At 43.0% G+C, this 14,587-nt stretch overlaps 1 protein-coding gene across 6 annotated transcripts in view; it reads right to left on the bottom strand.

Annotated features, from left to right (window-relative positions):
- PTPN1 (protein tyrosine phosphatase non-receptor type 1) overlaps positions 1-13,400 on the bottom strand; it is an 80,262-nt gene extending 66,862 nt beyond the window's left edge. For 2 of the 6 annotated variants that reach the window (XR_012018693.1, XM_072801422.1), the window contains exon 1: positions 13,134-13,400. Coding sequence is in view for 1 of the 6 variants with exons in the window: in XM_072801422.1 (XP_072657523.1) it covers positions 13,134-13,196 (63 nt within the window). In the remaining 5 variants the exon portion in view is untranslated. Of the gene's footprint in view, positions 1-9,099; positions 9,244-13,133 lie in introns of those variants that run through there. The other 4 variants (XM_072801425.1, XM_072801423.1, XM_072801424.1 and 1 more) reach the window with 4 other exon arrangements.
- Between the last annotated feature and the right edge of the window lie 1,187 nt (positions 13,401-14,587).

Here is a 14,587-nt window from a genome sequence, read left to right as displayed (position 1 = left end):
GGCCCAGGGTGTGATCCTGGAGACCAGGGATCGAGTCCCACGTTGGGCTCCCTACATGGAGCCTGCTTCTCCCTCTGCCTGTGTCTCTGCCCCCCCCCCCATGAATAAATAAATAAAATCTTTAAAAAAAATACAATAATTCTGCTTTTTGTACAGACCGTAGAGGATCTGCATAAACTATTTACACCAAAGTTATCAGTCATAGCAATGAATACTACATTTATTTGCCTACTAAGTGCAGCCCACTATGGTTGGTGCTCTCAGGCTGTAAGGTGATGGCACACAAACCTCCTGAATACATCTACACAGATGACTTCATTGCAAGGTGGGGTATGGTCAATGGCATAATGTAACCTCCACTATGCCATCCTATTAGAAGGGTTCAGAGTCCATTAGCGCAGTTAAGGTAAGAAGTAATGGCACCGGAAACAGAAAAGAAAGGAAAAAGGAAATATATATGGGGGAGGTATACAATACATATGAATTTGTGCTAGAGATGGAAGGAGAAAGGTTAAAACCAAAGAGGAAGAAAGTTAAATATGTTCCCATGCTTTCACAAAATGCTGGTAATGTAACAGGGCTCACTCCTGCTTGCTCTTGGGATCTCCAATTAGACGTCTATTATTTTTATATATTATCCTTCCTGGACAGCTCCTCCATCTGTTTTTCCTGCTTTCAATCCCAACTGACTACCTCTATCTGGATGTGCCCTGGGCCTAGCATGAGCTCTGGGCCTCTGAGAGCTCTTATCACTCTGAACTAGAACTATCTCTATTCAGCTCCTTTGCTGGCTGGACTGTGAAGCTTCTTAGGGCAAGGACCAAGGGTGTCTCACTTACCACTTATCCTCATCATCTAGTGAGGCCCTAGCACTCAGTAGCTGTCCATATATTTGCTGAATGACTGAATGAATGGACTTTGCCTGCAAGAAGCTTAAAATCTAGAAAAGAGAGGAAATGAGGGTGGATGAAAAGCTTCACAGAGAAATTGGTCTTTAGGTCACTGATTTTGATTTCACTGTACAAAAAAAGTATAAAATGGCTAATGCCATCCCATACATGATTTAGGGTTACTAAACACTAAGCTGGTTTTGGGATTCCCTTCTGGGATTCAACTTAGAATGAAGACCTTGACTGTTTTCTAATGGTAAAGAATCTTCTTTATCTATTCCTTGCTCTGAATTGTCAATAGAATATACCTCTATGGAATAGATGCTCAAGAAGGATCAAAGAAAAAGAATGACCTACAATATAGTATGTCCTTCAGTAGCTAAACAGAGATTTAACAACACACATTCTTTGTAACCTGAATGTATATTTATTTATTTTACTTATATCATGGACACCACTTATTTCATCCCTGGAAAGAGTAAGGAAGAGAAACCATCTAATCATGAGTTCAGACACATGAAAATGGTACCATACCTAACCAAGTCACAAGTCATTAAAACACCACTACTTCAAGCTAAGTGAATTCTACTTGTGACACTTAGAATCATTTATGTGGTAGGTGGAACATACATTAAAATATTAGATATTTTGCTTCTATAGATGTCACTTTAATAAAATAATCAATTTAATCTTAAAAAAAACAAAAACACCACTACTTCGATTTCTCAATGCAAGCATATTTGGGCAACTCATTCTTTATATCAAATCCCAATTTAATTTCCAAGTTGGTCATCAAAAATAGTTCGTGGAAATAACTGAACATGGGACAAAAATACACTTACATTCAGTCACCCAAGGTGGAAAAAATGGTGGCAGTTTCCAACTTCCTCAAAATAGCAGAGGGGGTTAAAGATGAAGAGGGAAAGGGGAAGGGCAGGAAGAAGCACCTGGTTTAAGATTTCATCCTGGATTTTAATATCAAGGGCACTCTCACAGGCATTTTCACACTAGCAATCAAACTATCTCTGGCTAGTCCTCCCTTGCTTTGATCTTCCGTAACAGCATACCAGCTACTTAGAGCAAGACTAAACATCTTATAAAAATCATCTTAATTCTAATACTAGGGGCACCTGGGTGGCTCAGTGGCTGAGCATTTGCCTTTGGCTCAGGTTGTAATCCTAGGGTCCTGGGATGGAGTCCCACATCGGGCTCCCCATAGGGAGCCTGCTTCTCCCTCCACCTAGGTCTCTGCCTCTGTGTGTGTCTCATGAATAAATAAATAAAATCTTTTTTTAAAATTCTAATACTAGTATCAAATGCCAAGGAAAAAACCCAACTTGGACTAGAGGCTGCAAACTCAAGCGCAGGGGTGGGTGGTTCGTGTAAGGGAGGGCAGTGTGACCTGCCATGAAGCTGTGCTAAACTGAAGAACACACACACACGTCTGTCCAGCATGAGTGATGCCCCTCAGCCTAGCAGACCACTGCCAAGGTGAGCTCAGATAGCATAGTCTTCAGATTTTTCAAGAGAAGACCAGAAATCCAGATTTGTATATGACTTCTCCTGATTTAGAAACAATGACAAAAATTTATACTCCTCTTTAAAAAAACAAAAAAACAAAAACCCACTGCGCAGACCAAGTGAAGTAGGACCATGCGTGGCCAGTTTGTGATATCTAGGGAAGAGGACAGAAAACTGGGTAAAGGTCTAAATCTACAAATTATCTCTTCTATGACCTACTAAATCAGGAGACTTTAGTTATTAGCACAATTCTTTGTCTCTCTTTGCAGTTGGGCACCAGTGTGAGCATGGCCACAATGCCACTGTCAAGCTGGATTCAGGACACAGGAGATCTGAAGCAGAGAACATCATCAAGGCTCTGACACCTAATTGTCCTCCTAAAGTATTTCCTGTTACTAAAGAACAATTTATGGTGTATAATACATGGTACTGCATGTAAAGCACTTTGCACAGTGCCTAGAGCATAGAGAATTCAATAAACATTAGCCATTTACTGGATTTTATTACGAAAGAGGGTAGAACATGGATCAGACTGCATTTCTTCCTTGAATGGGAGATATTAGTCCAATTACAAAACCCGAATCCTTTTTAGACATAAAAAGGATTTTCTAAGGAAATGACATTCAACAATGTGGTATGCAGTAGTTTTATAAAATAATCTGATTTGTGGCCTCACTGAGCATTTTTATTATTTTTAAGGACATAATAATGGATTCTTAAAGTTTTAAGTTAATATGAAAATTTAAAGACCCATCTCCCTCTTAGATAAGGGAGAATCACGTAACATATAAAGCTATCAAATCTAGCAAGAGAGGACACAAACCCTCAAGTTTTCCAGAAATGGTGCCCCATTCTCCTGGCTCCTCATGTGACCCCGCAGTTGTAGAATGTTAGCTTCGAGTCATGCTGTACAGCTATCTCGTCTCATCACCATCTTGCATGTAACTCTTTCAAGGACCCACAACAGTCAAGGCCAACTGAGAACCCGAACCCAGCCATCTTTTTCCATTACCTCACAAATCCCCAGAGAGGTGTCTGTTCATCGTGGTTGGTTAAGGGTGGTAGCAAGGCAGCCTGAGACCAAAGCCTAGAAACACAACTGTCCTGTGTGAAACTAATCAGCACCAGAGAGGGATGTAAGACCTAGCCCCTGGGAGCAAAAGACCCTATCAACCAAGGAGACAGGGTGGAGAAGGTTTCTGATACACAGCCAATCAAACCCTCGCTTCAGTAGTACATCTCAGGGTCAGTTATGCTCTTCTAAAAATCCTCTAATATTAACTGTGCCCTTTTAGCCACCAGCTTGGAGCAAGAGTTCCAAGCCTTTATGAAATAATCTAATTTACTCACTGGAAAAGTAAAGACATCACCAAGCAAAGGAATTAACGATTTCAAAAGAATGTTACTATGCTTCAAACTGTCCAACTTCCAAAATACCAAGAAAATATTTTGTGAAATGCAGGACAATGGAGAATATAGAGTGTGTCCTACATTCAAAATCTGTCTTTCTAGAAAGCATGTTTTAATGTCAAAGGATATAAAGCAAGCTGTGAACAGCAGACTAAAATTAGCTCAAACCACAAATAACCTAACATACTTATCACTTCCTTAAGATCAACCTACAAAAATCAACATTAAAGGCATTTACAAAACTAACGGTGTGATGCCAACTTATGCCTTTAACTTCAGCTGTATCCTTTCTTCCTTCTAAAACAGGCCCAACGTGTAAACATTACCAAAAAATGACATTTTATTAATCTGAAGGCAAGTACAAGGCAAACCATTAGAGCTAAGTTTTGCCCTGTAAGTAAAACACGTACCATGCAGTTCAGTTCTTAAGTGGTTAGAACAGTAACCACCTCCCCAAACTGAAGATAGGAAATTTTAGAGGACAGACCGCACCCATCTCCAGCTGCGTTTCACACCAAGAACTAGGGACACACCAGACTCCTACTCCAAACCAAAGCTTGCCCCCATCTCCTAAAACCATTTATTTCCTACTTTCAAAAACAACAGCTTCCAACAAACAAAGTCTGTTGGGAAACAAAAGTTTCTCGTCATCAAGTAGGGGAACAAGTTGCAAAAGGAAACTCAGTTGACAAATACAGGTTCATAAAAAAAAAAAAAGTACTAGGTTTGTTAACCTTTTGCAGTGATTCTCTCTGCATGATGATGATGTTTGGATAAGTTTTCTGGAGGAAATACAAGCTCACAAAGGACAAACAAGTGGTTCATCAAAGGTGAGTGTAGAACCTGCCAACTGCCTCTGTGTGCTCAGGACTGTCACTCAGAAGCATTCTGACAGGCAGACAGATAATGGTGTATAGTAGACCTGGGTGCTGTGGCTAGAACGATGAAATAAAAAACCACATATGACACTAATAATTCCTGGGTACAATAAGAAAAACTGGTAGTGGGAGGTGAAGGAACATTTACTATACTTAGAGATGGCACCATGAGAGGTGCATAAAGGATCCATTAAAACCCAGCACCACAGGGACGTGGCTTCTCAAGGACTGCCTAAAAGATGGGACCAGCTATCCACTGGTGTAGCTGAATCACCTGTACACTGGGGACGGTTCCAGAAATGTGGCTCTGGGCTTGTAAACCTGATGTGGTTTAATGCAACTTCCTGATTTTGCACCATTCCGCTGTACCCCTTCACCCCACCCCTGAGGATGACCCAAAAGCCCCTGGCAACAGAGATGTTGTATCCAGGTAGTGGAGAACAATAACAGCTATGCTCCTAGATGCTCCCAACTTTCAGCTGCCTTTACAATACAGTGCAGAACAGAGGGAAAACAAAGCCAAAGGGCCACAACAAAGAAATACGAAACAGAATATCCCCCCACAGAAGACACAAAGTCTTTTAAGAGGCGCCTCCTCTCCCTGCAAAAGGATGCCCCACAAATATTTATGACCTAGTGAAGGCATTTCTTTCCCTCGCCCTTGCAGAAGCAAAGCTAACCCTATTTGAATAATGAAGCAGGACAAAATCTAAAAGAGATAAATATAATGGTGACAAATGTTTAACCATCAAGAGAATTTAAAGCTAATTTACCACATTATGTTAAATGCAGTTTTGTCTATTTGTTCTCTTGAGTGAAGTTATATTCAGAAGTGATTTCATCCGCAGGCACTTTTAAGTAACCTCTTGTTCTTAAGAGAGCTCCAACTATTTGGAGTAATTACTTGATGTTCGCTTTCCTGTAAGCAATTCACCATAGTGTATAATTTTCTGAGTAATCAGGACTCAGAATAAAATCTTGCTAGGCTGTTCAGTGAAACTTAGTGTGGCAATTTTAAAATGAGATTCCTCAAAAGGAAGAAATGCACCAAGGAGGAATCCATTAAGTAAGAAAAAAAAGTCAGGGGAGAAACATTTCATGAGAATAACAGGTCAGGAAGATGTTTTCCTTCTCTGGATCACTAACTAATACATTTTAAAAACATGATTTGGAAACCTAGTTTTGCTATGCTCATCTTATCTTTGCAAGTGGTGTCGCTTGCCCACAAAAGCCACAAACACAGCCGAGGTTTTTCCTTCTTCATCTGTAGAAGAAAACATGCCTCACTCAGTCTTCGGGAAGAAGCCTGTGCATCTAAAAGAGAAGGAGCCCAGGACACAAGTCCCCTTTGGCCCAAAGGTTTACTTCAACAAGCAGTAACCCCTAAGTTAGGATCGAGAATTTCCCAGCATGGTATCAAATTAAGAGTAGTAAACAATGCATGTAGGTTCCAGAGAAAATACAGACCTTAATTAAGTGTCACTTTGCTAACCAGCCATGTTTACTTTGTGAGTCCATATGGCAGAAGTAACTTCTTGAAGCATCAGCTCTATCTTAATTACTATGGACTACGTGCAAAACGGACTGCCTTGCTAGAGTCTTAAGCATTTGGAACCGTAAACTGAATTAGGTCACCATTTTTTTTTAAAGGCCAAAAATCATTTGTTATTAGCTGCTATTTATTCTGTCTGCAGTGTGACTCGTATCACATCCCCTCAATGGACTTGGGGGACTAGACTCTTCCTTGGCTATTCATCTTGGGAGAAAAGAATCTTCCACATGAAATGGTCTTGTTTCCAGTTTTCAGTCATTCAAAATTTAAAAACTGTTAGAAAGATATTCATGTTTATGTCAAGCTGCCTAGCTAAAAGGGTAGCAGCTCGTGAACTATGAAGCCTACTTCTACAAAGTATTATTTCTAAAGTGCTGGAGACTTAGGTACTTTCTTCCCAAACATTGCAGCTGTGTAAACTATCACACTATTCAAATGAAGTTTAGACCAGATGTAGGTTTCTTTCTAAAATTACATCACAAAGGGCAGCTACTCTTCGGGTACCTAGCTGGGGTTGAATCTTTCGTAAATTCTCAAGAATCAGTTCCTCTATCTTTTACAGGAAAAACCACCCAATTGCTACTTAGAGAAAAACTGCAAGCATATCTTGTATGTCAGTGCTACTCATTTTCCCACATTACTAAATCAAATGAACTCTACTTATTAAAAATATTTAATACTTCTTGGAAAAAGGACTCAATTCTTTTGAACCGTTAACAATACTCATAAAACTCCTATGCATTTTTGAGCCTAACTGTACTCGTGGACACCCACACACCTTACAAAACGGCGTAACCACTACAGTGTTCATGAGGATTACTTCAGGAACATTAAATTCTCTGTGTTTACATTAAAGACTTTTATTACTTGACGTGAACTTCATCATCAGTTAGGCCAGGATCATTTTTACAAAGGAAGGGGCCCATTTAGCATGCTTCATGATAGAGCTGGGACCAAACAAAATGCAAAAAATTAAACTACTCTCCCCTGCCCCGAAGTATGGTCTGATCAAAGACCAAAACATCTGCCTTTACTGTTTATACTTTGCGGGAGGGGGGGGGTGGATCACAGTCTTTGTTAGGGTTGTTACTTTATGGAGAACCATATTTTATATCCCATAATCAAAATATTTTATAAGCCAACTATACGCAAAGCCCTTCTAGAAGGCATGTGAGAACAAGTCAACAGGGATGAGGACAGAGTAATTTGGTAATTCTTAGACAGATATAGCACCTCCAATTTTCCTATTAAGTTCACCTCAATCCAAGTACAAATTTGTTATTAAACGTAAAGTTCCTATAAAACTGGTGGTATCAGCTCCTACTTGGTAAGAATTCAAGCCTTTCTTCCAAGCCACCACAGCAGGCGGTACTAAATTGCCTCAGCAGGCTATACCTTAAAACGTGGTGATTTTCTTCAAGAGTGACCTCTGCTATCAGGACTAATGCAGGCTAATCTAATTGTTTCTATCATTCCTTCCCCACCTAGAATGGGAACTGGGAAATAGGTCTTGTTCATCTCTCGACTGCCAGGGCTTGGCAGGGTGCTGCCAACCAATTTCATCCCCACATTACTCAGGCACCTTATGCCAGGTGCAGACAGCACCAAGATGAACGAGGGAAGAAAAGCTGACCTCCACAGCTCGGACTCCAGAGGACACAGGCCCTGATGGAAAGAAACACAGCCTTTAAGAGCAGGGGTGCAGACAAGATAGGTATGAAGCTGTCTGGAAACACACATAGGAGAAAGAGCAAAATCCAAAGTGAGGAGATGCACACTTGAGCTGGGAGCCACAAGCCAGATTGTGGGAAAGGCAGCCTGGACAAAGTGCTAGGGCAAGACCCAAGACTGAAAGCTAAGGATGAGCCTGGAGGACCCTGCACCTTCTAGTGCAGCCAGAAGAGAAGGCACACAGGAGGGGATGGCTGGAACCTAGCTGTCAGGCTAAGGAGTTTGGACCTTACAGGTACTATGAAAACACTAGAAGGAGTTCGACAGAAGGATAGGCTCAGGTCTGTTTTTAACACAATTATTCCCAGGATAATGCCAAGAATATACATGGTGAGACTGTGATGGGACCGTATTAATTTGTTACAGGTTTACCTCATTTCTGTGGTGTGAAACTAAAAACAAAAGTCTCAATAAATAAATAAATAAATAAATAAATAAATAAATAAATAAATAAATAAATAAAATAAAATAAAATAAAATAAAATAAAATAAAATAAAATAAAATAAAAATAAATAAAAACAAGAGTCTCACAGGCAAAAATGGAGGACCCAGACCCTGAGTGGTAGAAAGGATGCCATGGTGGCCAATCAATGAAATGTGGTAGAGGGAATCTAGGACTAGCCCCGGCAGTCATGGACATTCAAGATGTGCACATCTAATGACTGGTACCAAACTACATCATCTTGGAAACAGCTAGGCCCACCTAGGACTTCCCATTTTCCCTGAACATGGTTCCTAGGAAGAACCCAGCCTGTTTGTCAGTATTAGCTCGTTAAAAATTAACCAACGAATTAACACACTGACAAAGTAATAAGAATGAACAAATTAACATAAACACTAGAGATGAATAGCAGCTTGTGCAAAATATGCAAGGCTCGCAGGCAGGTTTACAAAAAAGACCTGCAATTAAACAAACAGCATAAGACAAAAATTGCCAAAAGGATTCTCTCATCTAAAGATCAGAAAATAGACAACTCAAAAAGGGGCAGGGAGGAGGGGACAAAAAGAAGAGGCACAATTATCTCAGCGGTTTATAGTCTGAAAAACCCTACGGGCATTTTTTAAATGTATTTCTATCACAAAATTCAGTATACATTCAATGACATTATTCAATACCAGGTATTTGGGGATCCCTGGGTGGCTCAGAGGTTCAGCGCCTGCCTTTGGCCCCGGGCGCAATCCTGGGGTCCCGGGATCGAGTCCTGCGTCGGGTTCCCAGCATGGAGCCTGCTTCTCCCTTCTCCTGTGTCTCTGTCTCTGTCTCTCTCTCTATCATGAATAAATAAATAAGTAAATAAATCTTAAAAAAAAAAAAACACCAGGTATTTTTTATAGATTTTGGGGAGTCATTCATGCTAAAATGCGAACACAGGGAGGAGGGCCTGGAGCCCAATGGTAGGTCACTGGCAACCGAAAATCGTTCACATTACCATTATCCCCTGGCTGACTTTTCAGAGCCAACTGATTGATCTTATACAGCTTACATACTTCCAAAAGTACCAAAGTATACTTATAAATATGCCAGGGATGCCAAAGAAATAATAATAGCAAAAATACTTCCCCTCCACTATTTCTACTTGCGCTCCCCAGTTAATCTGAGTCCAGACAATCACAGAGGTCTTCACACCATTTCCAAAGTGGTGATCAGACACCTAAATTTAGTTCACTCAAACCAGGGCTACACGAGAACATTTAGATCTAATGGGTCACTCAAGATGACTAGAACTTCCCAATGTCTCCATGTCATTTCCGTTTGTCTTTTTTTTTTAAGTGAAGTGAGTCATAGTGTATAGATCTTTCTCCTCTGCATAAAACAGTTTTTTGTCTGAAAAGAATGATACTTCTAAATAATTAGGAAATTTTCATATTCATCTTCTTGGACTGTAACAATATAAGCTGTATACAGCAGAAAGGAATTTGAGTGAACTGTTAGAACATGGTTTTAACCTAAGTCAGGCATTCGATCGTATTTCATAATGAAAGCAGCTATAAAAACAAATGTCATTTGGAAGAGTGGCCCACTTTACAAAGCCTGCCTCTAACATGGAATAAATCTTGACTTCAAGTCACGAGCTATTGTTGCAATCTCCTTTATCTGAAACAATCACATCATTCACAGTGAAAAATAGTGAACAGTGCAGAGAATCAAAGAACTGGAGATGAGACAAACAGCAAAACACCTGACCCAAATCTGAAACTACAATCGGAGGGCAGCTCATTAGCTATCTTCATTCATTTCAGCCCTCTTCTCTCTCATATCAGCTCCGAAAAAACAATCCCTCTCCCCTGTCTGCAATCTCTCTCCTCTTCTCCATAGCCAGACCAACTCAAACTTCAGGCTCAGTGTTACTAGCACTTTTCAAAACAGGCACACAATCGCTTAAATGACAGAAAACAATTTTTAAAACCATCTACATATGCTATCGAAGCTGACTTCTTATATAAATGCTAATTAGTATCTACACGATTAAGGTTATTAAAAACACAGTTATGCTCACTTTATCAAACTGAGCTAGCACAGAATCTTAGCACAGAATCTTCTCCTGAGATATTTGTTTCCTAAGCCACCATATTCTACGGCATGGCATTCGAGTCTACTTCACCCTTTGTTCTTCTCCCAATTGTTTCCAAGGTCTTTCATCTTTTTGTTTTAGTTAGGAAAGAAGTATGGTAAGAAATAACTGCACTGTCTCATTTACAAAATTTTAAGCCAAAATTATATATATCACTTTTCTAATCACAATAGACTACACAAGCTCCAAATATCTTTATATAAAGGCTGCCCTCACTGTGACATGTAATAAAGCACGAATTTTTTTACTTCTATGTTCTATCAACAATAAACACGTTTCTTTGAATTCTTGAAAAATAATGGTTTTGGCAAACTGACACACTTTGGGGAAATTTGCCACTTTGGACTTGAGGTCATTTGAACTCTACGTTTTTAAAATTGCCACAGTTGCCCCATAAAGAGCCACTTTTAAACTTAAAACTGAGAGGAGATTCTGATTTCAATTTTAGAAAAGAAAAATATCTGTACGGAATAGGTGAGAAAGCCTACAGTGGACAATTCTTTAAAATAAAAAGAAGCCACCTTCTTTTGTGGATCTGCAATCCGCTAAGAAGCTGGGGAAATCTCAACACATTGCAATGTGACTAACTTCTGGTGTTCAAATGTGACAGACAAACATAAGAACAGCAAGGGAAATCAACTGAAAACCAACATGCTTCATGCTGGTGGTTATGCCTCACACAGTCTTAACAATGCTTGGGTGATGGGTTTCCCCACTCTGCCCTAAAACAGTAGTAAAATTCAACCAAGAACTGGTTTTTGTTTTTCCCAAGAACTTTTTAGAATATGAATTTGTTGTTTGCCAACTTAGTTTCAGTACAGAAGATGTTCCCCAAAGCTTCCTGGGGGCCACCTCCACTTGTGATGGGGCACATATTCTAATCAACACTTTGAGCCAACAATCTCTTCATTTAAAGCCACTGAGACACTACTGCATTAAATTTGATGCAGAAAATTTGCCTACACGTTCTCAAAGTCACTAGTGGAATTCATTCAATTAACTCAGACTAGAGAGAATACAAATTTCACATATTGATTCAGCACACTTATACTGATTACAGTGGCTACAAATATTAGTCTATCAAGAAGTTAATATCCATTACAGTTCTAGTAAGAAGAATCCTGTCAAAATAAGCTTGATGCAAATCCACATGAAGCCAAGCCTGCCAAAAAAAGGCTTTTGTTAGGCAAGCATACCAAAAGAACTGCTTAAAGCTTTTTTCCTTTTTAAGTGGAGCTCAAAATAGACTTTAATTCTACCAGCTGATGGATCTCACAATTTGCCTTTTGGGCCTATAAGCCGAAAACAGAATAAACTGCATTCTCCCTTTACACGAGTAACAAAATCTCCCTATTCCCTCCGTCGCTTATTTAAAATACCGAGTGTGGTTGTGGTTAATCCTCACAACCCCCGCAATGACATTTAATCGGGAGCCCGTGTTTTCTTTAGAGGATTTAGCTGCTTATGAAAGCAGACCTTTTCGTGTTGTTAATCTGATGCTGCAGATAGGTGAGAAACCCTACCTTCCTAACTTTTTATTTATGAACCACGTAACCCACAGGGAGATGGAGGACTGGGAGAGAGGGCTCAATCATCTCAGCCAGGACAAAAAGGAGAAGATGCTCACGGGGGGAAAAGAAGCTATTTTAGAGAAGGGGGAGGTGGGGGACAAAAACAAACAAACAAACAAACAAAAAACGTTAACGGTGACATTTTGGCCCCAGACTGGTGGGTATCGCGGGCCTTCTGGCTGAAAAGCGCTCTGGCCCGACCATGTCGGGGCTCCCCATGCAGCTCACAGCGCGGTCGTCTCTTCCTCTGACAGATCCTCCCTGATCCCCCTGGAGGTGGCCCACCTTCCAGGCTGCGACTCTACCCCGTTAGGATGTCTTGTTTTCTTCACAGCACTTGTCACAACCTCAAAGGGCTCGCTCGTGTTTCTGACTGCCCCACTCGACTCTAAGCTTTGGCGAGAAAAAGAGGGTCCTGCCCGTCTTCCAGCGCCGTGCCCAGCACGGAATGGGCACGCCGATTCATGTTCACTCAATGAATGAGCAGGAAGGGGGGGAAGGGGGCTGTCATCCTTGGGACTTGACACACGCCGGTACGAGGGGAAAGGAAATGGGACGGAGGGAGGGGGGGAGTAACCCTTTCCCCCCAGGGAGACAAAGGAAGAGCGTCTGAGGTGGTCCAGGCTAGAAAAGGAAGTAGTGGGGGGGAGCGTGTGTTCCATCAACCCCCGGGGGACAAAGAGTGGATAAGCAGGGGGGCGGGGTCAGGGGGCGAGGGCCCCGCGCGGAGAGCACCGACCGGAGGCCTCCAGGCTCGAGAGGTCACCCGGGCTGGAGGATACGAGCTGGGGGGGATCCAAGGGGTCCGAGAGGCCCCGGAGAGACGCAGGCCCACCCGGGGGACAAAGAGACAGGAGGCCGCCCCGTGCCGCCGGCGGATCGAATCCTCACGCAGCGGGGCGGAAGCGCAGGGCCAGACCCACAGGCAGCACCGGGCCCGGGGGTCTGAGGGAAGGTTCACGCGGCCTAAGCGAGGGGCCTGCCGCGCTCCGGGGCGCTACCCCACCTGGTAAATGGCCGCCCAGCTCCCGGCCTTGTCGATCTGCTCGAACTCCTTTTCCATCTCCATGACGGGCCAGGGCGGCTGCCGCGCCTCCTCCTGGGCCCACTGTACCGCCTGCCGCTCTAGGCCGCGCCGCGCTCTCAGCTCGGAGCCCCGCCGCAAGCCTCAACTCCCGCCGCTACTGCCGCCCTAGCCGCCGCCGCTGCTTCTTCATGTCAACCCGGCAGCCGGAAGTACGCACCGCGCTGCCGCAGGCTCCGCCCCCCGCGTGGGAGAACCAATCAGCGCCCGAGACTGTCGGCAAGCACTTCCGCGGGGCGGAGCCCGGGGGAGGTGCTGGGGGAAATGGCCTCGGCCCCGCGAGACGTCAGGCAGCGTGCGCTCCCTTCTCCCCCCGCCCCGGGGCTCGGGGCTTGGGCGTGGCGCGCGCCCGTTGCCTAGGCGACCCCGGGAGCCCCGCCCACGCAGCGTGGGTTTGCACGGCCCCAGGGGATCTTAGGTTCGAGCCTCGACGCAGCCCTTGGAGTCGCAGAGTGACCTTGAAGTAGCCGTGAATCTTTCCCGCAGCGCCGAGGCCCCGGCCTCAGTGCTGCCAGCTGGAGTATGGGCCGAGGGCTGCGTGCCTGCTGCCCCTCAGGCCAAACGTCTGCCCCCTTTTCGTGGGTACTGTCCTTGTATGAAACGCAAGATTTCTGCTTGAGGTCTCCTGTCCTGGGCACTGCAGGAATGAATGGATCGGGGTCTTGGAATGATTTTCAATATTTCTCAAAGTAGCAAGGAAATGCTGCCCAGACAACTCGGTGGAGCACAGATTGCATGGTACATCCATCTATTGGATAATGCAGATTTCTGGAACCACTTTAAAAGGATTCAGGTGCCCAGGAATCAGTATTTTTTACCAGCTACCATACTTGAGGTCTTTAAAGCACATACGAGAAAGGCTGGTCAGGTCACCTTCTACCTGAAGCCATTCATTTCTGGGCTGGTCAGGTCACCTTCTACCTGAAGCCATTCATTTCTGGGCCTGGCATATTATATGGAGATTGTGAACTCCATGGGGTCAGAGGACCTAGAGAATGGAATCATCTCTTGTTCATTGTTCCCATCTCAAGCCTGCCCTAGAGGAGAAGCTTCCTGATACCACTGGTTGAATTCTAGCTCATTCCTCGAGTGGCAGGCACTGTGCCTAGTGCTCCACCTACACATTCTCATTTAATTTCTACAACAACCCTGCAATATAGGCACGATTATTATTCCTGTTTTATAGATGAGGAAGCTGAGGTGCACGGTGGCAAAATCACGTGTCCTTAGTAGCATTACACAGTGGCATGGAAGCCAAGATTTTCACCAAGACTCCAAGGAGAATGCTTGCTTCGGAGGCAGGCTGCCTAGGTCCAAATTTCAGCTCTACTAAATGCTAGATGTGCAACTTTGAGCAAATTATCTACCCTCTCTCT

This window comes from Canis lupus, chromosome 26 (genome assembly GCF_048164855.1).
Source record: "Canis lupus baileyi chromosome 26, mCanLup2.hap1, whole genome shotgun sequence".
Taxonomy (NCBI): domain Eukaryota; kingdom Metazoa; phylum Chordata; class Mammalia; order Carnivora; family Canidae; genus Canis; species Canis lupus.
Note: the sequence above shows the minus strand (reverse complement) of the source record. Positions and strands in the feature narration are given on the sequence as shown.